Source organism: Maniola jurtina, chromosome 6 (genome assembly GCF_905333055.1).
Source record: "Maniola jurtina chromosome 6, ilManJurt1.1, whole genome shotgun sequence".
NCBI lineage: Eukaryota > Metazoa > Arthropoda > Insecta > Lepidoptera > Nymphalidae > Maniola > Maniola jurtina.
In genome coordinates, this window is record NC_060034.1 from 985,282 (window position 1) to 1,009,747 (window position 24,466).

General features: G+C 37.7%; 1 protein-coding gene across 1 annotated transcript in view; it reads left to right on the top strand.

Annotated features, from left to right (window-relative positions):
* The first annotated feature begins 784 nt into the window (after positions 1–784).
* Positions 785–24,466, top strand: part of LOC123865889 (teneurin-m) — a 614,472-nt gene continuing 590,790 nt past the window's right edge. The window contains exon 1 of the mRNA XM_045907094.1: positions 785–840. Coding sequence (XP_045763050.1) covers positions 825–840 — 16 coding nt within the window. The 5' untranslated portion in view covers positions 785–824. The remainder of the gene's footprint in view (positions 841–24,466) is intronic.

The window sequence follows — 24,466 nt, forward strand, 5'->3', positions numbered from 1 at the left end:
CAAACCACAACCTTATTACCACGCAACAAAGTTCAAAATGTAAATATTTGTCTAAGCTTTACTCGCTCCGCTAGTGATGTAACGATAGTCAATAAAGGCGGCTTAGTGGGCATCGATAACTTTGTGTTTTGCTTATATTTATGCCGTGCAGTTGGCTCTGCTACACCTGTTTGTGTGTGTGCGTTGCTAAACCGAGCTGTGCATGTTGAAATTAATCTTGTCGATTGTTGAACAAAGCTTGGAGAGATTTGCCTTTGTATTGCATTGTGCTAGGTTGTGGTTTTTGAGGCATATGCATGATGGTATGTCTCTGTGTTTTTTATATTTTCTTACATGCTTTACCTGAATGTTTAAAAATACCTAAACGTTATTGTAATGTAACGTGAACTTTTTAAGACGGTGCAAATAATATTTAAAAAATCTACATTTTTTAAATTGATGATTCTTGCTTGTAATATAAATAGAACAGTAATTTTAATTATTACAGGTAGGTAAAGGTCAGGGTTGACTATATTAAAGATTTATTTTTGTAATTTGGTAATCAATAAATATATTAACTAATTGTATTCATTCATTTAAACAGCAATTACAACATTATATATAGCTTATTTCATCGATATATATTATAGCTGATGCACATCACTAGCTTACAAATTATTCATTGATGAATCACAGCAGATTTTTTATCTTTCAACAAATTAAATTTAAATATTATGTATGCAAATCTCGTTAGACAAACATAAAACATATTTTCGTTTGTTTAAGGTGAGTGGTGTTAAAGGCAAGGAAACCCAACACATTGCTGCGAATGGTCTTCTAGTATTATGTATTATACCCAAGGTATGTAAACACTACTCGTTTTCTTGTAAAAACAAAAAAAAAAAACTTGTTACAGTGGCAAGTTTTTGAAAAGATTGAAACTTTAATATGGTTTAGCTGTTCAGCCATTGCAAAGTAGAAAAAAATTCAGGCGATTTCGTGGTGGTAAAGTCAAAGGTGGAAAAAGAATAAAAGGTAAAGTCAAAATGAAGCAATTAAGACTTATTTCAATTGAAACCAAATCAAATGGTAAGAAAAAAACCTATGCTATAACGTTACTGGCAGTAACTTGTGGCAGAACGGGAGCAGAACGTAAAAGAAAAGACTACATACACGTTAGTAGAATGTAAACAAGTCTTGTAATAAGGAACAAGTGTAAATTAAAAATTTATAACACCCCCGACGATCCAAAGTATTTGAGTTTTCCAAAACATCATTTTCAAATAAATAATTATGTATTTTAGGCAACGTCCATCTTGACAGCTTGACATTTGTCTATTGACATAATATTATGAACCTAACGGTTATCTAACCTTCTTTTCTACAAGAAAACTAGAAAAGAGCTGATAACTCTTAAACGGCTGAACCAATTTTTTTAGATTATAGCTAAGAACACTCTCGATCAAGCCACCTTTTAAACAAAAAAAACTAAATTAAAATCGGTTCATTCGTTTAGGCGCTACGATGCCACAGACAGATACACAGATACACAGATACACAGATACACACGTCAAACTTATAACACCCCTCTTTTTGGGTCGGGGGTTAAAAAGGCTAATGCTATTACGTCACTGGCAGTAACTTGCGGCAGTATCCGCCACGCTCGGCTGCGCGGGCTCGGCCAGACAGGAGCGTTCTGGTTGATTTCACGCAATCCAGCGATATATTGTCACAATTAGGGGTGATTTCAGACGCAATCTCACTTCAGGAGTAGCGATGACTATCTTTTTTGTAACATTTACTAGAACATAGGGAAAAAGACTACATACAAGGCAGTAGAATGTAAACAAGCCTTGTAAAAACCCAAATGCTATGACGGTAGTAACTTGAGGCAGAACGGGAGCAGAACGTAAAAGAAAAGACTACGTTACAAGTTAGTAGAATGTAAACAAGTCTTGTAAAAAGGCTAATGCTATTACGTCACTGCGCTGGCAGTAACTTGTGGCAGTATCCGCCACGCTCGGCTGCGCGGGCTCGGCCAGACAGGAGCGTTCTGGTTGATTTCACGCAATCCAGCGATATATTGTCACAATTAGGGGTGATTTCTGACACAATCTCACTTCAGGAGTAGCGATGACTATCTTTTTAACCCCCGACCCAAAAAGAGGGGTGTTATAAGTTTGACGTGTGTATCTGTGTATCTGTCTGTGGCATCGTAGCTCCTAAACTAATGAACCGATTTTAATTTACTTTTTTGTTTGTTTGAAAGGTGGCTTGATCAAGAGTGTTCTTAGCTACAATCCAATAAAATCAGTTCAGTTGTCGGGGGTGTTATAAATTTTTAATTTACTCTTGTAAACAGATGATTTCCTCGACTTCTTAGTACACGTGCATTTGTTTTTTTCTTTCTATAAGTACTTATAAAATTGAACTACTGACATTACAAAAGTTTTATTATATAGGTATTTACTTTGAATAAAAAAGATTCCGACGAATTGAGAACTCCTCATTTTTTGAAGCCGGTCTAAAGTACAGGTAGATAAGCATATTACTTGCTTGCTATTCCTGTACGTTTGGTTGTGGAAGGGTGGACGGTGCCTAGTAACATACTGATTAATCTAATTTTAACAAAATATTACTACATTTTAAGTTTAGAGACATTTCAGCGCGTTTAATAGCCTCATCGGGTGACAGAAGGGCTGGCTAATTTTTTGACCAACGGATCAGCCTGGCTGTCCAGCGTGGAAATGCAGCCAGTATTCTTGGCACCATTCCACGCGGGCATGATTTTTATAGTAATGAGATAAGGCTAGCTTTAAGTTTTATTGTAATATTTTCATTTAAAAAAAATATAATAAATATTTTCTAGTAGAATATTTTAAGCTTGTTTTTTCTTTAGGTGAAATTCTAATTCGCATGCCATATCGTAGGTTGCATTACTGCCTCTGCCCTAAAATCTAAATGCATTATATTGTGTAGTGGGGTCTAGCAGGTGGGGACAGCAATTATCCCCTGATCGTGTCCTAACCAGCGCTGCGGAAGGGTGACCGAATAGAATCGAACCCTTTTGTTTGCCCACACTTAGGTAATTAGTTATCAATTTAATATCTAACTGGAAATTGATTTGTCGTGTTGAGAATTGAAATTTAATTAATGGCTGGTGAATTTTGGTATGTGATGCTGATGTGTAGATTATTGGGCGTATGGTAGGTACTATTACATTGCATCGATTATTATTATCGAGATATCTGGATGGCTGGATATCTGGATACATATCCGTCCAAGAGCATGGATATGCAATACACAAAGGGTAAGATGAGTCACGCCTTTCTGTATTTCATATCCGTCATATGGTATTTAAAACCTCGTGTAGAAACTTTCGACTTCATGAAAAGAACCTTTTTCTTGATCTGCGGCAATGAGTTCGTCTTTTATACCTACCTAATCCACACTAACTAATATTACAAAATGTGAAAGTGTGTTAGTTTATGTATTTACTAGGTTTTCACGGATCATCCGCATTTTATCCTAGAAAATCAAAGAGTTCCCGCGAAATTTAACGAGAGGCGAAAGGTCTATCCATTTAACCTTTACCCGATAGCTTGTATCCCGGAAATCAACAAAAGGCTACCCTGGAAAATTGAGGAATAAATAAAATAAATTCAGAAAGCCTTCGTCTGCGGGTGGCGCCATCTTGTCCATACTAATATTATAATTATAAATGCGAAAGTGTGTCTGTCTGTCTGCTAGCTTTTCAAGGTCCAACAGTTTAACCGATTTTGATGTTTAGTACAGAGTTAGCTTACATCCCGGCGAAGGACATAGGCTACGTTTTATCCCGGAAAAGCAAAGATATCCCACGGGATTTGTAAAGGCTCATCCGTTTAACCGATTTATATGAAAGATACAGAGCTACCTTGCGAGCCGGAAATTGATGTAGGCAACTTTTTATCCCGGAATAGCAGCATTTAAAACCTAAATCCACGCGGACGAAGTCGCGGGCATCATCTAGCTTCTAGTATAACAATAAATACTATAGGTATGTAAAACAGAAGTGTTAAAGTGAACCCAAACAAAGTGTCTCGCGTGTGAGCCGTGAGCCGGTGAGACGACAAACAACGCACCCTTCGTTTTATTATGAAATTACTGAAACGAACCCCGCGGGGTGCTGACTGCTGGTGCTTCGTTTTGATTCTTGGACGCATTTTGTAATTGCTACACAATTTATCATGCCTTACCCGTTTGCTTAATTTTTTATTTTTTTTAAAGAATATTAGCCGTGCTTATATTCTTAGTATTAATATTCCCCTTTCCCCTCCAATTAAGCGTAAAGCTTGTGCCAGGAGTGGGTACGACAATAGAGCAACGGGTGGGGCTTGAACCGCAGACCTTTCAGTATTGAGTCCGGTCCTCAACCGTTGAGCTATCGAGTCTCTCGTTGCCCTCCTTAAATCTATTTCAGTTACATAATTTCAGCCATATAAAAATACATCGATTCCATACGAGCCATATTAAATACGTTCTATACGAACCGCACCAATAACTTTAATAACTTTGTCTGAAGTATTAATACTTAATTATTTTTTTAAATTCAGATACAAGTTATCTTTTGACTACATTTTACCTGGTGGTAAGTGATGATACAGTCTAAGATGGAAGTGCGTTAACCTGGAAGGAGTATGGCAGTTTTTATTAAGCACATACCCCTTTGGTTTCTACACAGCATCGTACGGGAACGCTGAATCGCTTGGCGCCACGGCTTTGCCGGTAGAGTGGTAACTAGCCACGGCCGAAGCGTTTTTGATGAGATATCTTATTAAAAGGTAACCCTCAAGACCCTTTAAACGAAGTTATTTAAGTTATTCACATAGCCACTCTAGCTTGTCTATGAAAGTGCTTCAAAGCGTATAGCAAGTGAGGTGAGCTATTTAATACCTGGTTGCATACAACCTTGAACTTGTTGGTGTCACCCTCGCAGACACCGTCTCAAGTGTCGGGGGTTGCAGGATACAGGTATGAACATGAATTATGGTGGCAGATGGATTTAATAAACCTTTATCACGATGCGTTTTAAAATGAGGTTTAATAACTGAAATAGGTAGGTTTTTCATGGGGTTTTCTACCTCTAGTAGATTTTATTAATAAGCTAAGTCTGAACTTTTTCGTTAACATTAACACATACCATTTTTTTTTAATTTTTGTTAAGTTGGGCCCTTAATATTTTTGGGTATTCTTTACTAGGGTAAAACATAAAGAAGTTGGAAACATGTGACCCAGTTTATCGGGGAAAAAATCTTTGACAAAATTCCATAGATTTGTAATTTATTTTTTCAATCCAAAAAATAAAATACGAACCGATTTCAATTACCACAAACACAAATATAATTAAACAAAAAAAAAAGTAAAAAATAATTTAATATATTACCGAATATAATATACAAGAGTTAATATAGTTTTATATTTACATTTTTAGCGCTGCCACGCAATTAGCAATAGCACCGACTTATTGTTAAAGAATTCCCACGGGGTTTAGATAAAATATAAATCCAAATGGATGAAGTCTCACTCTTTATCTAGTAGAGCACTAAACACCATATATTTTCGTGGGAAATGGCACATAAACATATACTTACTTATATATTTTTCTGAGCTAGACAGCGCCTAGTAATTACAGCTATAATGCCAGTCTCTATGCTGCGTGTTTTCAAATTATTTTCATATGAAACTGAATCCTTTTAGATGAACACATAGCTAGGTGGATACTTGTACGGTTAGAAAAGCGTCTGGCTCGGCTCGCGCTGTGGGGCGTCGAGTGCTGTTCAAGCAGCGTTCACACCGAGTTACATACTCGACTGACTAGCTTGTAACTTTAGTTTACTATACTGGCATGTTGGAACAGTCCTCGGCAGCGCGTCTGGTCACTAAGCGGCACTCAATGAAAACGGTAAGCGGCCTGAGATCTGCTTCCGTGCTTCCCAAAACTAGGATTACAATTCTTTTTTATACGTAACGAAGTCATCTCATGCGTACTTTGGCAATTTTTTATTGGTCTTGAAATGAAATAAAACGAAATGAAATGAATTATTTGCTAAATATGACCTAAGTACATAGGATTGAAATTAATGTTATCCTAAGTATAAGCTACAACCGGTATAAGGTACAATATTCGATAGGTACTCATCAGGAATAATCTAAACAAATAATCCTGATGAGATTAAAATAGATAAGTGCATTAGCACGCCGGACAGTCCTCGGCAACGCGTTTCGTCATTCAGCGGCACTCAATAATGCACACGGCGTGCGGCCGCTTCCGTGCGACAAAAATGCAACGCCCAGCAACCAGGATTTCAGCTCCTTTTCATACGTAAAGAAGTCGTCTTATGCGTACTGTATCCATTTTTCAAGACAAATAGTGACCTTATCATATCATACTCACTTGTAATTATTTAGTGTCTGTTTCCACTGCACTGGCACGTCGGAACAGTCCCCGGTAACGCGTCTCGTCACTCAGCGGCACTCAATAATGCACGCGGCGTGCGGCCTACAACCCGCTTCCGTGCGACAAAAATGCAACACCCAACAACCAGGATTTCAGCTGTTTTTTTCGCGTACCGATGCGAAAATCATTTTCCACAACCATTTCAATGCATTTATTTATGGATGTTGGCGCAAAAAATTCCAATTCGATTCTAACAGGCCATTTTTTTTAATGCGTATAAAAGTGATTTTTGTTGTTTGATGTTTTCGTACACCTAATTCAATGAAGTGAGTAATGGCAGAATAATATGATGATTCTGTGTTCACTATTAACTTACAAATTTCATTTTCGATGCCTTATTGATGAAAAAGTGTCTAAATATTAAATTTTATTTTTACTTACAATGAAACATTTTTTGTGAGCCAAATTCACATAAAATTATCCCTTTGATTAGGTTCTTACTATAGAAAAAGCTGTGGAACTATAATTTTTTCGGACGAAGTTTCAATACGATGAGGCAAGTTATGTATATTATACCCAAAAAACAAGGTTTACAATGACTAACGATATTCATTTTGAGTAAAACATGTTGTTTTGAGCCATTGTCCATAAAACAATGGGTATTTATGCCGTTCTCGACATCAATGCATCGTAATCTTTGACACGGACGCTGACGGCGCGTTACATGAATGCCTAAGTAATTTTACCAGTAGGTACACCGATACATGGTACCTACTCTATATGCGTTGAATTCAACATAAGAATAATATAAAATATTGTTCATGGTAAAAGGTTATTTAAAGTAGCCATAGGCTAATTGCTTTATAGTAATTATCCCTTGATTTTTTTTCTATTCCGATACAAGTTAGCCCTTGACTACAATCTTACCTTTTGGTAAGTGATGATGCATTCTAAGATGGAAGCGGGCTAACCTGGAAGGGGTATGGCAGTTCTCATTAAACCCATAGTCCCCTGTTATCTATACTGCATGGTCCGGAACGCTAAATCGTTTGGTGGCACGGCTTTGCTGATAGGGTGGTCACTAGCCACGGCCGAAGCCTCTCAGACCAGACCAGAAATTTAGAAGTTATAAATAAAATTCCAAACTCATGCCGGGAATCGAGCCCGGTCCCTCCCACTTATAAGACCACAACGCTTGCCAATCCGCCAGGGAGGCCGTCGACTGATTATTATCATCAAATGTTTTTTTTTTAAGTTGCTTCTAAGTCCTAAAGCTAGAATTATTTGATGAAAAGGCTTTCTTCAAATAAATAACAACGTTAAGTAAAGTTACCTGTATTCAAATTTTTATACAAAGTAAGAACACCTTGCTGTTTACAGTAAGACGTGGGCGCTTAAGTCTTTCAAAAACGAGAAAATTATTAAGATTGCTCAACGTCTACTGAGGTTAAGACGTAATTAAATTAAATTTATAAACAAGAGAGTGTAAGAAATATTTAAAATTTAGCTTGAAAATAATATATACCTAGCTATTATCCAGGTATATTTTCAAGCAAGATTTTAAACATTTGTTGATCATCATCATCAACTCAACGAATCGCATGCTCACACGCCGTAGATCTCCATTCTTAAATAAACTAAAGACAGGGTTTCGATCTGTAGTAATAAAATTATGTGATGTTTTGTATAGCGGTAGTTTATGGACTGAATTCATTATCACTGAACTTATCGTTGCTGTCGTATGTATCAAACAGTTACATAAACCATCCTGTTTATTAGGGAGTGTTCCTTAACAGCTTTATCACGGTCTGCCGCGCTGTGACCGCCAGTCGGCAAAGTTGATACACAGGCCAGACACGGTCTCTTTGTCATCCGAGCTGTTTATTAAGGACTTCGGAGTTGCCGAGATCATCTAAGCGTCTATCACAGAGAGTGGGCAGATTTTGAGAGCATGTACACAAATTGACTTCAACCCAAAGCGTTCCATTTTACAACTTCCTTACATAAATATTTTGACTAAAACAAAACACTGTACCTATACTAGTATACATCAAATAGCTACATAAAGCACTCTGTAGAATATACAGCGTGTTCCTTAACAGCTTTATCACGGTCTGCCGCCCCGTGACCGCCAGTCGGCAAAGTTGATACACAGGCCAGACACGGTCTCTTTGTCATCCGAGCTGTTTATTAAGGACTTCGGAGTTGCCGAGAATCACGTAAGCGTCTATCACAGAGAGTAGACAGATTTTGAGAACATGTACACAAATTGACTTCAAATCAAAGCGTTCTATTTTACAACTTCCTTACATAATATTCCGACTAAAACAAAACACACTGTACCTATACTAGTATACATCAAACAGCTACATCAACCACCCTGTAGAATATACAGAGTGTTCCTTAACAGCTTTATCACGGTCTGCCACCCCGTGACCGCCAGTCGGCAAAGTTGATACACAGGCCAGACACGGTCTCTTTGTCATCCGAGCTGTTTATTAAGGACTTCGGAGTTGCTGAGAATCATCTAAGCGTCTATCACAGAGAGTGGGCAGATTTTGAGAGCATGGAAGTTGTAATCACTGAGTAGAGTGTGATAGCTTAGTGGTTAGGACGTCCGCTTCCTAATCGGAGGTGGAAGGGTTTGATTTCAGGCACGCACGTCTAACTACCCGGAGTTATGTGCGTTTTAAGTACTTAATTAATTGTCTCTTGCTTTAACGGTGAAGAACAAGATCGTGAGGAAACCTGAAAAACTTGAAAGATCTCCATAATGTTAATGATGTGTGAAGTCTACCAATCTGCACAAGGCTGGCCAAAACCCTGCTCACTCTGAGACAGCCCCGTGCTCAGTAGTGAGCCGGTGATGGGTTGATCATGAAGATGTTTATGATTTACAGGCCAGAGCAACTAAACATTATTTATTAAATCCTTCATAGGTTTCCATAGTAAAACAAGTATACATACTTATACTTAGTTGCGTCCAGTTCATATATCCGGTTGTGTGTCACAGCCATATCCATACTCATATTATGTATCTATTTGTCTGTCTACTAGCTTTTCACAGCCCATCTGTTTGACCATTTTTGATGAAAGGTAGATCTAGCTTGCATCCCAGGAAAGGGCATAGGCCACTCTGTGTTTTATCTTATTTATAGGTGAAGTTGCGGGCAGTATTATAAGTTGGTCACAAACATCCTAATTCACGATTTCAGTGGGGATATTTAGCAAATGTTTTCCAACAAAATGTGGGGTAAATCTTGATTCCGCGTAAACAGTACACAGTACAATCTCGGCAGATGTCATGTACAGGGCGCGTTTTCAGCGGAATTAGGTTATCACAGCACAATGGGGCGGCCCAGCTCATCTGATAGGCGCCTTGCCAGCGCCGACTTGGCTCCCAACAAATATGACCCATTGTAGGCTTAGCATAGGTACAATTGTACATACTTTTTTGTTTATTCAGATACAAGTAAGACCTTGACTGCAATCTCACCTGGTGATAAGTGATGATGCAGTCTAAGATGGAAGCGGGCTAACTTAGTAGGTATATAAAGTATAACTTAGTATACAAAGAGTTCCCACGATTTATATAAAATTTAGTACAGAGGTAGCTTGCATCCCGGAAACTGATATAGGTAGGTACTAGGCAACTTTTTATCCCGTAAAATCAAGGAGTTTCCACGGGATATTTAGAAAACCTAAATCCACGCGGAAGAAATCGCGGGCTTCATCTAGTCTTTATGTTATAGTTAAAACTTTGCTATTTTTTTATAAAAACATAACTTAACACTTTACTATTACTGTGGAAGTTAACACTTTTTAGAGCCTACAAATAACAAACGTTTATGAAAACTATCACCAAGCGATAATAAACTTTAAGTTAATCGCGCAAAATCTATATTTCCTCTTTTGTGGTGAACAAATCTAGCTAATCAGATAATAATCCGGCCACATCGATTATCTTTGCATTAATCTGACATGACATTAGCCGTAGTGGCCACTGGTGAAGTGTGTACATATAACTGGCATGTAGTGATATGTAAATTTTGTACACGCCGAATTAGGCCGATTTGAATAATTGAAATTAAGCTTAGTTATGTAATACACCTAAGCATTATTGAATTAAGGCATTGGTGAGTAGTTGTCTTGGGTTAGCATAATATTACCACCTGATTTGGGTCATGCATGGAGTACTGCAGCCATTTGTGAGATGCGAAGTACCATCCTTGCATTTGGTGGTGCGCCAGAGGAATCATTGGCAACTAAGTGCAGATGACTTCTAAACTCCAAAGCTTAGAGCATCGGGGCAAGGTTACCTGTCTGTCTATATTGTACAAGATACGTATACCCCGGCGAAAGTGCTAACAAACTATTTGATCTACTTGCCCGTCGTCTTTTTTAGGATTCCGTACTTCAAAAGTAAAAACGAAACTCTTATAAGATCACTTTGTTGTCTGTCCGTCTGCCTTTCATGATTCTAGGTAAACGGGAAGTACCCTATAAGTTTTCTTGACAGGCAGGACAAACGGACAGACAACGAAATGATCCTATAGGGGTTCCTTTTTCTCTTTTGAGGTACGGAACCCTAAAAATGTCATTAAACCAGTGAACTGGGCACTCGTTAAACAAACACTCAGTGCAGTAATCGAACATTGTTACATTCATTTGTGTCGAGCACGCGATTCGGATAATGACTATAATGACGCGTAATGTCATCATTCGTGTCATCAATTACTGGGAAATAATGTGCATTTTACTAAATATTACGTTAATTTAATAAAAGATAGCTAAATATCCTTTTTTTATTCAGATACAAGTCACAACCTCACCTGGTGGTAAGTGATTATGCAGTCTAAGATGGAAGCGGGCAAAAACTAACTTGACGGATTTGGCTGAAATTTGGAATCGAGATAGATTATACCCTGGATTAATACATAGACTACTTTTTATACCGAAAAATCAATGAGTTCCCACGGGATTTTAAAAAACCTATGTCCATGGGAACGAAGACGCGGGCATCAGCTAGTGGTACTATAAAGTAGTCAAGAATAAATCAGTAGTAAAATACATAGTATCACAAAATTAGGTCTCTCACATTGTACGTCAACAATAAATAAGACGAAGAGCAATAAAACTTTACGTATAAATCACTCGTATCGCAAAACAAATTTTTCTCTCAACTAAATACATAATTCATACAAGATTCTCTCGATAATCGGACCCGGTAGCTACCTACTGCTACCGCTGGCTCTCTTTATAAACGCCTGAAGCCATGCAGATACTCTCTGCAGAATAGAGATGGACTATTTCACAGGATGTATGTGAAAAATCACGTAAAAAGCCTTTTCATATTATGTAACATTAGCTACTTATTACCTTACTTATAGCAGTGGGGTAAAAATCAGGAAGCAAAATCTCACAAAGAATATAATTATCTATTACGTTTTAACCCAGCTTTAATTTTTAGGGTTCCGTACCTCAAAAGGAAAAATGGAACCCTTATAGGATCACTTTGTTACCCGCTGATAGGGCGTAGTGTGAAAATTGAAAATTCACTTTCCGTGAAAAATCACCCATAAGACATATCTATGCCCATAAGATCACGTAAAGAGAAATATTTCAAAATGAAATTATTTGAAAGAAGCAATAATGCCCATCTCTATTGCAGAAATAATAGTACAAGTTTTATCAGCAAAGACAAGGAAATCGAACGGTTTTATCTAGAAAGTGCTCCCTCGTACTGCAGTGGCGCGGGCGTTTTTATCAGGACGCCTGAGGCTCGAGTCCGCTCATAATAATCAATGGAGCTACTGTAAAATGTTCTGGCCGAAGAAATTACATTATAAAATTTTACTGCTAAAGCGTCTACTTATTTTATTTTTTATTATAGAGATTCTCTACTCTCTAGTCTACTTTGAGACTTTGTACTGTGATATTTTCTGAGGTCTGATATCAAACAGTCCAAGTGACATGCTGGACACAGTCATATTATTATCATGAAGAGCCTGGGGTCCTAGGGGTGAGAAAGTAGAAGCAGGCAGGCTTTATGTCCAGTGGAAGCTTGAACTGGACCAGGTAGCGCACAAAAGGCAAATGGAATACATTACAATGTATGACATACCATGAACCATGATTCATAATATACTTCAATAAACTGCTTCCATTTTGTCTGATATTCTAGCTCATAGGTGGTAATTCCTACTAGAAGATTTTAATATATCTTAATTTTACCCCACTCCAGCAAAGCCAAGAGGAAGGGTTGTGTTTTTAATAATCTATGTATGCATGGTGTCTGAACTACTGAGCTGAATTTGATTAATGAGGTCAATCGATTCATTATTATGGTCCGGGTGATATAGATTACATTTTATGTTTATACGAAATCAATAAATATGGCGGATTTACATCCTAATATTATATAGGAGTATCTTTTTTTTTGCCATCCTAAGATGTCTTTGCCTCCTTGTAATGGAAATCGAAGGCAAAATTGTTCCGACTAAGACAAAATCCGTAGACATATCTGATCCGTCAATCTGTGACCAGCCTTAGACCTCGCAATTAATAAGTTTCGAGGCACCGGACATCCGGCCGCCAGCTGGACGAGCCTCGAGTTAGAATTCCGTACTTCTTGGACTGAAACATTTCGCTTTCTCGACTAGGAATAATTGACTAAGGATTTAACTTTGATAATCTTTCTGAACGGTGTACGTGTTGCTTTGTAGACTACAGATTCTGGGTTTGATTCCATTCTAGATCAGATTTGAAGTTCTTCTATAAAGTTTATAGCTTTTCTATCTTAACATAGGCTACTTTTGATCTTGGAAAATCATAGAGTTCCCACAGGATTTTTAAAAACGTAAATGCACATGGACGAAATTGCGGGTACTATTTACTAGGTACAGAGATCATGCATCCTGAGCATAGACTGCTTTTTATCCCGGAAAATCAAAGAGTTTCCACGGGATTTTTTAAACTATATACCTATCCACGCGGACAATATCTATAGTACGCGACAGGTCGACATGGCAATCGGGGTATAAGGCGGGAGCATCTCCACCGCGATTGCCATGCCAACCTGTCGCAAATTATAGTTTTTTTTTGTTCCGCTACAAGTTAGCCCTTGACTGCAATCTCACCTGGTGATAAGTGATTATGCAGTCTAAAAATGGAACCGAGCTAATCTAGAAGGGCTATGGTAATCTTTATTAGTAGTATAATAATGTAATCATCATTTCATCACAGAAATGTCTCACCCAATACGAATATAGAACGCGATGTAATAACATAAATGTCGTTCCCCATGAAAAACTCGAACGCATCAAAAACCAGCGTTTCATTAAGTTAACGTACAGCCTCATTAATTTAAAACACGACAGCACGAGTTAAAAATTAAACCACCGCATATAGGTGTCGTGAAATATATCTCTTGCCGACATAAGGCTCGCTACAATCGAGCGGTTAGATAAATTAACTAAAAAAATATATTTAGCATCAACATACAGAATTAGGTATAATAATAATTGACAATTCTATAAAATAAACTTAAATCTAATTAAAAAAAATATTGAACTAAAAACTGAAATAAATAAAATTAAATTTAAAACCTTATCGAGACCACCGCAGCGAGCTTATTGTACCCAAGATACTGGCAGCATTACCACTTTGGATGGCCAAAGTAATTAATTATCCAAAACGATCGAAACATTGATATCCAGACTATTCTGTTTTGCAAAAGAGACTCATTCAATTCATAAACTTGGGTTAAAAACCTTTCGTGAAAAAAATTAGAGACACAAATTCAGGGTTTTCGGTTTTTTTTCTTTACTTGTGGCAAATTTCATGAGAAATCTTGAAATTGGGATTAGGTCAACGAGAAGTACCCTGTAGGTTTCTTGACAGACACGACAGACAGACAGACAGAAACAAAGTTAAAAGGATTCCTTTCATCCTTTTGAGGTACGGAACCCTAAAAAATACAATACATTTAACGCTTTTCACCAAAGTTTATAACGAGTTGATATAACTCAATCATGGCAGGTACAGTTTAAGGCAGTTACACGCCACGTTTGCGGTCACCCCAAGACATTTTGATGTATTCTCCGCTCGCGGCGCGGATCAGAAATAGAGTATCCAATTATGATGGCCGCCTCCGCCAAGTGGGTAGGGTTTTAATCATCTCGTAAGCGAGTTCACGACGGAGTCGAGAGTTAGACGATGAATTCGCATTTTATTATCTGTCTTCCACTTTCTTTAATATAAGGCTTAGTGGAACTTGGACTTGCGATATCCATTCTATCATACTAATATTATAAATGCAAAAGTATGTCTGTCTGTCAGTCTGTCTGCTAGCTTTTCACGGCCCAAAAGTTTAACAGATTTTGGTGAAATTTGGTACAATGTTAGCTTATATCCCGGAGACGGACATAGGCTACTTTTTATCTCGGAAAGTCAAAGAGTTCCCACGTGATTCTTAAAGGCTTATCGATTTTGAAACACACCGTGAAAATTTTCATATAAATTTTCCAGGATAAATAGTACCTAATCTATGCCCGTTTCCGGGATGCAAGCTAACTCAGTACCAAATTTTGTTGGAATCGGTTTCACCGATCGGCTGTGAAATAGTCACAGACTGACATACATACTTTCACATTTATAATAGTACTAGCCGATGCCCGCGACTTCGTTCCCGTGGATATAGGTTTTTAAAAATCCCGTGAAACCTCATTGATTTTCCGGAATAAAAAGTAGCCTATGTGTTAATTCAGGGTATAATCTATCTCCACTCTCAGCCAAATCCGTTCAATTTTTGCGTGAAAGAGTAACATACATACACACATACACACAAACTTCGCCTTTATAATATTAGTGTGAAGAGTGATTGGTACGGATGGGTTTTCCAAAGCAAGTTAAGCACATTTAATTTCAGTATGAAGTTGAGTAACCTCTTCCTTTTGTAAATATGCTTCAAAAACCGCAAAACCAATATGAATAGGCACGCCAGCAGGAAATTGCAGAAATAACTTGAGCCTACTTAAGCGGCTGGTGACTTGTCGTCGAATTTAAAGGCTTTCGAGAGAAATTATAGAGAAATTTCTTTGACATACAAAATCCAAGATAATAATGTGTTGTTAAAATAAGTGTTAATATTCGTCTGTCTGTTGGGGTTCGTTCATCCAATTGAGTTGAAGCTTTTATTTATACAGTTAATGTCGTTGTTTTTGTTGAGGACATGTGGATCTGAAACCTATTCGCTAACTATGGGCCTCGTAAGAAAGCTCAGAGTCACAGCGTGTTTGTTGTCTGTTTGTCCGTCTGTCTGTCCGTCCGTCGTGTCTGTCAAGAAATCCTATAGGGTACTTCCCGTTGATCTAGAATCATGAAAGGCAGGTAGGTAGGTCTTATAGCATAAATAAAGCAATAAATCCAAAAACCGTGAATTTGTGGTTACATCATTAAAAAAAATTTTTAATGTATTTAAATTTTCAAAGTAAGATACCAAGTGAGATATCGTATGAAAGGGCTTTACCTGTACATTCTAAAACGGATTTTTGTTTATTTTTATGCATAATAGTTTTTGATTTATCGTACAAAATGTCGGATAAAATACCCGAGTACGAAACCGTCGCGCGAGTCTGACTCGCACTTGGTCGGTTTTTTTTGTTGAGTTGTAAGTTGAAGTTATGCGGAAGGATCCCCCCGCATTTTTATCTCAAAAAACTCCTATCATTATGTGATTAATGGGAAGGGGTCGCGACCCTCAGCAATGAGGACGAGTGGGTCGAAAGAGCCGCTGGATGGCGGTGTGGAAGTCCCTACAAGACACCTATGTCCAGCTGTGGACGTCTCATCATCGTCATCATTGTCAACCGATAGACGGACCTGCTACAAATCATTTATTTGCAAGATTGCAGTTACAGATAAGAATGTGCCTACCTATCTTTGGTTTACGAGATTTTATATCAATGGGGGATGTTTAAAAAACTGCAGGCGTCATTTTCTGGGAAACGGCCTTGAATCAGGGCCCACGGCGCATTAAAATTCGCTCAGCGTCGTCAAGAGTCAGTGACTTGAACGTGCTGTCTCCTGTTTTGCGCTTAGCACTTTGTAAAGTTTTAAAATGGGTCAACAAAATATTTTGGAAAAGAATTTTGGAGGAATTGTCGGCCTCCCTGGCGCAGCGGTAAACGCTGTGGTCTTATTAGTGGGAGGTCCCGGGTTCGATTCTCGGCAAGGGTTTGGAATTTTATAATTTCTAAATTTCTGGTCTGGTCTAGTGGGAAGCTTCGGCCGTGGCTAGTTACCACCCTACCGGCAAAGCCATGCCGCCAAGTACCGTAGAAACGAAAGGAGTAAGTATGTGTTTAATGAAAGCTGCCATACCCCTTCCAGGTTAGCCCGCTTTCATCTTAGACTGCATCATCACTTACCACCAGGTGAGATTGCCGTCAAGTGTTAACTGGTATCTGAGTAAAGAAAAGCTAAGTATAGGTATCTTTATTTAGCCGTGATAAGCCTAGCAGCTAAGACGTCCGTCTCCAAGCAATCTGAAATATAACATTTTTAACGGCGAAGGAAAACATCTTCGGGCGAAGGAAAATAACTTTTAGGCATTAAATTAATAAAAAAACTATTTTATTCTATTCAACAACAGCTGCGCTTACCGGTTGCGCCACAGGTATGTACCTAATAACAAATCATTAAAAAAAACTTATTAACAAGCTTCAACTTTCAAAAAGAATCGAGTGTTATTAAATTGAGTGTTCGCCTATTAAAAACTTTTTAATCGAACTTAATTAGCGAATAATTCCTACGTACGTCTTTTGAAATACATAGTAAGTACTGGCGAACTTTGCTTTGAATAAATAAGGACTTTCGAACGCGGTGCGATTTAATGGCGACGCGACGGTTGACAGACTACCCGTCATTTCTGTGCAGTAGTAATTATTATTAATACCTACTGTATAACCTGAATTGATAGAAAATTCATACTGTGTTATTGGATAGGAGGAATTATTTATTAGATACTATCAAGAACCTATGGTTACAATTCAATGCTTTGTTTACTTAATTGAATTTTAATTAAAATGATTTTTTGAGTTAGTGTTAGCTAATTTATTACTACTATATTGATGATGATGACGATGATGGAGTCCATTTATTCCTTCGTGGAACTTAGTGCTGCAGCAGTTGTTTTCCATATCTCCCTGCCTTTCAGAACGCTTGAATATCAGCGTCCTGCATTTAATGCGTTTTAATGCATGTGATGCAGGACTTAATGCTGAGCTGTACACCCATTTGGGGTGGTGTCACAGATGAAAATGTACATTTATGTGCTTTGTTTTTATTTGTGACACCAACAACAAATAAATGCATTTTCTTTCTTTCTTTCTTTCTTTGATATGATTCCGCGAGTCTTCAGAGAGAGAGAGAGAGTATTCAGTGTAACATATAAAAACTTATTGATTACACAGTAATAGTTACCTCATATTTCATTTCATTTTATTTCATGGAACGATTACGAATGTCCGAAATTGTACTGTTTAGCCAACACAAACAGCGGATGTTTTTACCGGCACACAGCCGCAGGCGACACGTGTTCGTTGGTGTCCGAAATAATACTCGTAGTAACTACGTGTAGTACAACATTGTTATACTACTGCTACAACAATAATGTTGTCCAAAACACATCACTATCTAATTTCAAAATCCTTTTATTGCAAAAAACTTCTGCAGCCTTAGCATGATGGCAAGTCAGTAATTTTACGAAGTTTTTAGATCATTCAATGTTGAAAACTTGAATGTTTAAGCTGGAGACATATCGTAGCTGTTTCTGGTGTAGATAGGTACATAATCTCTAAACGGAATTAAATTGTAGGTCTAAAAGCTAGACAAAGCTAGACTCAGGCAGCCTGGCATTAGTGCTGGTTGCCTGAGGGTCTAGTTCTCAAGCAGTTATTATAAAAACATGGGCTCAAAAAATAAATAAAAAATAAAGGCTCAAGCTTTAGTTTAGATGCCGTCCTCCAGCATCTTAATGGAAGCGGAAACTTCTAAAAATCAGATTTTCAGGCATTTCTGGTAAGAAATTTTAATCAAACTATAAGACTTGTTTCCGTTCTAAGATACTGAGCGTTAATTTTAACCACGAATCAAGGCCAAATATTGGTTTATCTTCATTCATTATTAAGATTCCAACTCTACGTTTATGTATCCAAAGTATTTAAACACACAATCACGTTAAGTAACACAAGTAGAGTTCAACAATTAAATAAGAACCGTCGTCGCGGCAACAAAACGTTGTTAGTTATTATTGTAACCGTTTCAAGAACGTCTTACACGTACGCCCGCTTCGTTACCTCGACTCGCGTTCCCAAATGAAGCGTGAAGATTCATTCATACGAAAGCATTGTTACACGGGCTAAGGTGGACTGCATACGTTGCGATTTTTTTTTAACTCAGATACAAGTTAGACTTGACTTCAATCTCACCTGGTGGTAAGTGATGATGCAGTCTAAGATGGAAGCGGACTAACCTGGATGGGATATGGCAGTTTTTATTAAACCAAAACCCCTTTGATTCTACACGGCATCGTACCTGGACGCTTAATCGCTTGGCGGTACGATGGTAGCTAGCCACTATGCATTAATGGCTGAAGACTCCCTCCAGCTATTAATGCATATCTTTTTTGCTATGAATGATATGATATCATTTTGATGTCGAATTCAGTCAACTTGTTTTATGTCTTAGCCTAATAATAAGTTTCAGAAATATCAGCAGTATAGAATAACGAAGTTCTAATTTGTCATAGGGCAGGATGCCTTTGAAAATTTGGTATAACTTAGAATATTTTTGTGTGAATTATTTTAATCTTTTGAGAAATTTTACAACCACTCTTCCTAATTTACCTACTCACGGGCAAAAGTAGTTACGGAATAAGATCTTTCACTGCTCCGGTTTCCTTTGGACTACTGTACCTAAATGATTCTTTAACCTAATCATTATGTGGCCAGTAACTTAAGAATTCGCAGTTATATACGCGATGAAAGTTTCTGATTTAGTTTCAACTTCTTGGAGACGCTTATTCAAGCTATCTAGCTTAGGTATTCCTATTCTTTAGCATTTGAAATATACCTTACACTTTACGAATTGAATTTCTTCAAATAAGTCAAATTGAGATTCTAGACCTAGACTTTAGAGGCCTATTATTATCTTGTCGACGTTATAAAGCGGGCTACACACGCAGCGATTGCTGCACCTCCTTTATCCAGCAATTGGACGCTAGTTATGTGTGGTTGTTTGTAAGAGCGCGCGATGCGAGTCACGTACTAATCTACCGCAGTTTGCTCGTTGTCGGCACCCGCTCTGAATACCCAAATATGCAGCATTCCTGTTGGCTTACAACAAATGTACCACCGGTGTATCGCAAGCGGTCTAAGCATAAAAGTTACCTATTGGCTAGAGACAGCCATGTGTTCCGTTGATAAGCCATAAGACGATTTTTAGGGTTCCTTGCCCAAAGGATGCCAACGAGACCCTATTAGCCTACGTTGTCTGTCGCGTGTCCGTCCGTCTTTATTTCCGTACATTTATTTACCTATTTAAAAATCTTAAAAGTCGAAATATTTCTTAACTATCGCGTATGCTGAAGGATCTAGGAACCAAAAAAATATTTCAGGAAAACTTTGACCACTGGGATGAATGGAAAAGGATTAGGACCTTCAGCGATGAGATACTATGAGAAACTAATCAGTTGGCCTAGGAGATCATCAAAATTCATTAGCACCTAATAATTATGAGCAAAATCATTGGAAAGCAATTACATACCCTCTCAGTCATTGTAGTAAAGTCTACCAAAGACCCCGTATATTGTTACCATCTAAGCGAAGGATAACTCAATATAACCCTATTCTAATCGATTCGAGATCAGCCAATGGCTTTGCTAAACTGCTCCACCCTTCGGAGGGTAGTTTTAATTAATTTCAAGGACATTCGCTAGTTTGCTAAGGTCTGACAGGTTTAGAGCTCTACAACTTTGCCAAGATTAAGCTATTCATCGGGTAAACTTTTCTTGTAATTGAAAGCTACTGGATTTGTTTGGAACCTGTCGCACTACGTCATACGCTGTAATTACACTTGTAAGTTTTACTTACATAAGTAGCTTACATAATTAACTTACAACAGATTTATTAACGTAAACACTCTTAGTGTAAGTAGTTTATCGTAGTATAAGCAATGTCTTACAACTTACGTTAGTAAATAATTGAAAAATTAGAGGTCACGGATTTGCTCACAGAATTCTCCTCAATTTATCAACGATAAGAGAGAATCAACGAAAAACTATGAAAAAATAGCTAAGCAATAGAGAGCTGGTCGCCATTGATGGTAGAGGTGTTAATTATACTGCCTCACATCCCATACATATTCTGGGATTATAAATCCATGGCAAAAAATATTAAGTACACTATTATAGTAAATTGTGATATTACGCTAGTTTCCGACAAAACTTGTTAACAGGTGTAAATTAAAAATTTATAACACCACCGACAAGTGAAGGTTACAGTAACTAGAAAAGAGCTGATAACCTTTGTTTCGGCTGAACCGATTTTCTTGGACGATAGCTAAGAACACTCTTGATCAAGCCACCTTTCAAACAAAAAAAACTAAATTAAAAAAATTAAAATTGGTTCATTAGTTTAGGAGCTACGTTACCACAGACAGGTACACAGACACACACGTCAAACTTATAACACCCCACTTTTTGGGTCGGGGGTTAAAAAACATGTCAGATGATTAACTTGTATCGTAATTGATTAAGAACGAAAAACCTAAATCCACGCGGATGAAATCGCAGGCATCAGCTAGTAATATTGTAATCTAGACCACTTCAATGAACCTCATTCCAACTCCCACGAATCTATGACATATGGGATACCGTACATTCACACATTCATACAAAAGGGAGAACTATTCGCCGGTCAAATATGTCGGTAACGCATTTACATCATCCAATATTACGGGCGGCCTTTGGGCTTGGACCAGACGTAAGGCCGGTGCTAGTCCGGTCTGGGTCCGTATGTATAAGTAAAATGTTAAGTACTTGACTGAAATCTTACATTGAAATGAAATATATATTTTTCATACTTTCGTTTGGTCAAGAAGTTGCTTAAGAATCGGGAAACACAGATTCAAAACAGAAGTATGGTTGAAAACTTCAGCAAAATTTCGATTTCACATGCGAATGGAAAGAATCGTTTTCTTTAATTCAAACCAAATAAGAGCACGTGGCCATGCCGCTGTGCAGCCACAACTGATTTTCTACAGTATCTACAATCTGTCTAATCTTCTAGTATTATTATAAGTGCAAAAGTGTGTTTATCTATCTGTCTGTGTCAGTCCATCCATTCTGAGTTACTTTTTTATGGCTCATGAGTTTAACGAATCTTGACGAAATTTGGTTTCCCAGAGTCAGATAGAGTAAATATTTTACTAACGAAAACCAAAGAGCTACAACTGGATTTTAAAAATATTCCAAATCCACGTGGATAAATTCGCGGGAATCAGCTCGTTTTTAATACAATACGGGCATTTTGTTGCATATCTTGGGAAAAAACTAGGAGTGTGTGTCGCACACCAATTCACATTGGATAATATCATACTGGGCCTTAGCTTCATATCCCTCTTTCCAGCTCTAAGAGGAGAGGCAGTAGAGAAATTACTATATTAGCAGGTTGATAGTGTCTACATACACAAGATATTACATGACTAGCCGATGCCCGCGACTTCATCCGCATGGATTTAGGTTTTTCGAAATCCCGTGGAAACTTTTTGATTTTCCGGGATAATAAATAGTCTATGTGCTAATCCAGGATAATATCTATCTCCATTCTAAATTTCAGCCAAATCCGTCTAGTAGTTTTTGCGTGAAGGAGTAACAAACATACACACACACACACATACTCACAAACTTTCGCCTTTATAATACTAGTGTGAAGTGTGATAGTATAATATTATTCTTACATGTTCAGAATATTAGTTTTAGCTTGTAAAGAACCAAACCGGAATGAAACCGGAATCCGTGCAGTCCGAGCCTTATATTCACCCTTTATAGAGGTTACCCCTAAACTCTAAAACCGGGTATTTCTTAAATTGTTCCATGAATAAAAATGCAGCAATAACTCTTAATAGCGGTCAAAATATGACCGGATGCGTTCTAGGCGTATAAAGGTGGGCGTACATTACACAATAGCTTATATTTCTTAAATTCCTCAGTCAATTTTGGACTTGCCTTTACACAGGTTCAAAAAATCTATTAAAAATATGCTCCTGAGAAAAGCATATTATACTATCGAAGATTATGTAAATGATAAAAAAGCGTGGATTTGAACTTCGATTCGCTCCAGCAATGCGCAGGACTTCAATTGCTTGTATACATGGCATAATATTGTATATCAAATCATTGAAAAGAGCAACCGCCGAGTTTCTTGCTGGTTCTTCTCGGTAGGAAAGGCATTCCGAACCAGTGGTAGATGCTTTTGACGATTCGAAAGAACTTGTAAAAGTCTAATTGAATAAAAACATTTTGAATTTGAATTTGAATTTGATATATATCCAACTTTTCTATAAAAAAAGTGTTTATAGAAGTATTTTACTTTTTGATAAATAGTATGAAGTATGCTAACGTAACGTATAATAGGTACGCGACAGGTGGAGATGGTAACTGAGGTGGGGACGCCCTGCACACCCGCACATCCCCCGCGCTAACCCTCTGCGGGTGTGCGGCCCAGCCTCATACCCCGATTGCCATCACAAGTCACAATCATAAGACATAATCAACCCATCGGTGGCCAACTTCTGGGCATAGGTCTCCTTTCATAATGAGAAGGGTAGTTAAATCCTTCTTTCGGGAGGTCGAAAGTTCCATCCTGGGCACGCACCTCTAAGCTTTGACGGTGAAGGAAAACATAGTGAGGAAACCTGCATGCCTGAGAATTCCCATAATGTTCCGTACTGGGCCAGCGTGGCAGACTATGGTCTAAGCCCATCTCATTGACAGTAGTGGGGGCTACCAATGGGTCACTCATGAATATGATGATGAAGTAGGACTTGTTTTTCTATAAACCTAGAGACCTTGTTTGTAAGAGATTGTTTTAGCAATAAAGCCGCCTTTGCACCGACATATTGTTTAGTTTCTTCTGTGTTTTCTGTATATATGTAAAATAATATTTTAGTTTGTGTGCAATAAAGAATTAAAATGAAACCTACTAAGTAATGTCATACCTATTTCGACACTATTATTGAAATCCTTTGTAAACCATTGTGCCCGCGACTTTATTTTATCCGTCCGAGCGATGATCCCTCATACAATATGTATGAGCACGCATTTTGTACTTAACTCCATAGTATAGGAAAAGCTATAAACGCATTACTGTGATAGCTTAGTATGTAGTATACATACCTATTATTTTGGGTTTTTAATTTGTAGGTAAGTACACAAGAAAAACTTATAAGTAAGTAATAAGTATACTTAATTCTCAAAGTACAGAGAAAGTTATGAAATTGACGCTAGATCAACAACTTTTTGGTTTTCCGGGGCAAAAGTCGCTTATTATGTCCATCTCCGGGGTGCAAGCTAAGTTAATTTTGTATAATATCATAATTTTTTGAGTTCTCGTTATGTAGGTAAGTAGATATTTAAAAAATCTTTTTAGGGTTTCGTACCTCAGAAGGAAAAAGGAACCCTTATTATATTATCACTTCGTCGTCTATCTATCGAGTCTGTCTGTGAAGAGCCTAAACCTATAGGGTACTTCCCGTTGACCTAGAATCATGAAATTTGGCAGATAACAATAAACCACAAGGAAGTATTTAGTAAAGCACTGATGTCGTAAAGGGAAAATTCAAAAATCGTGAATTTATAGCTGTTACATCACAAAAAAAGTGTTATTTCTTGTACGAAGGTACGGAACCCTTCGTGTGCGAATCCGACTCGCCCTTGACCGTTTTTTTGGATTGTCTTACTAATAGCACTTAATAGGTATGTAAGTA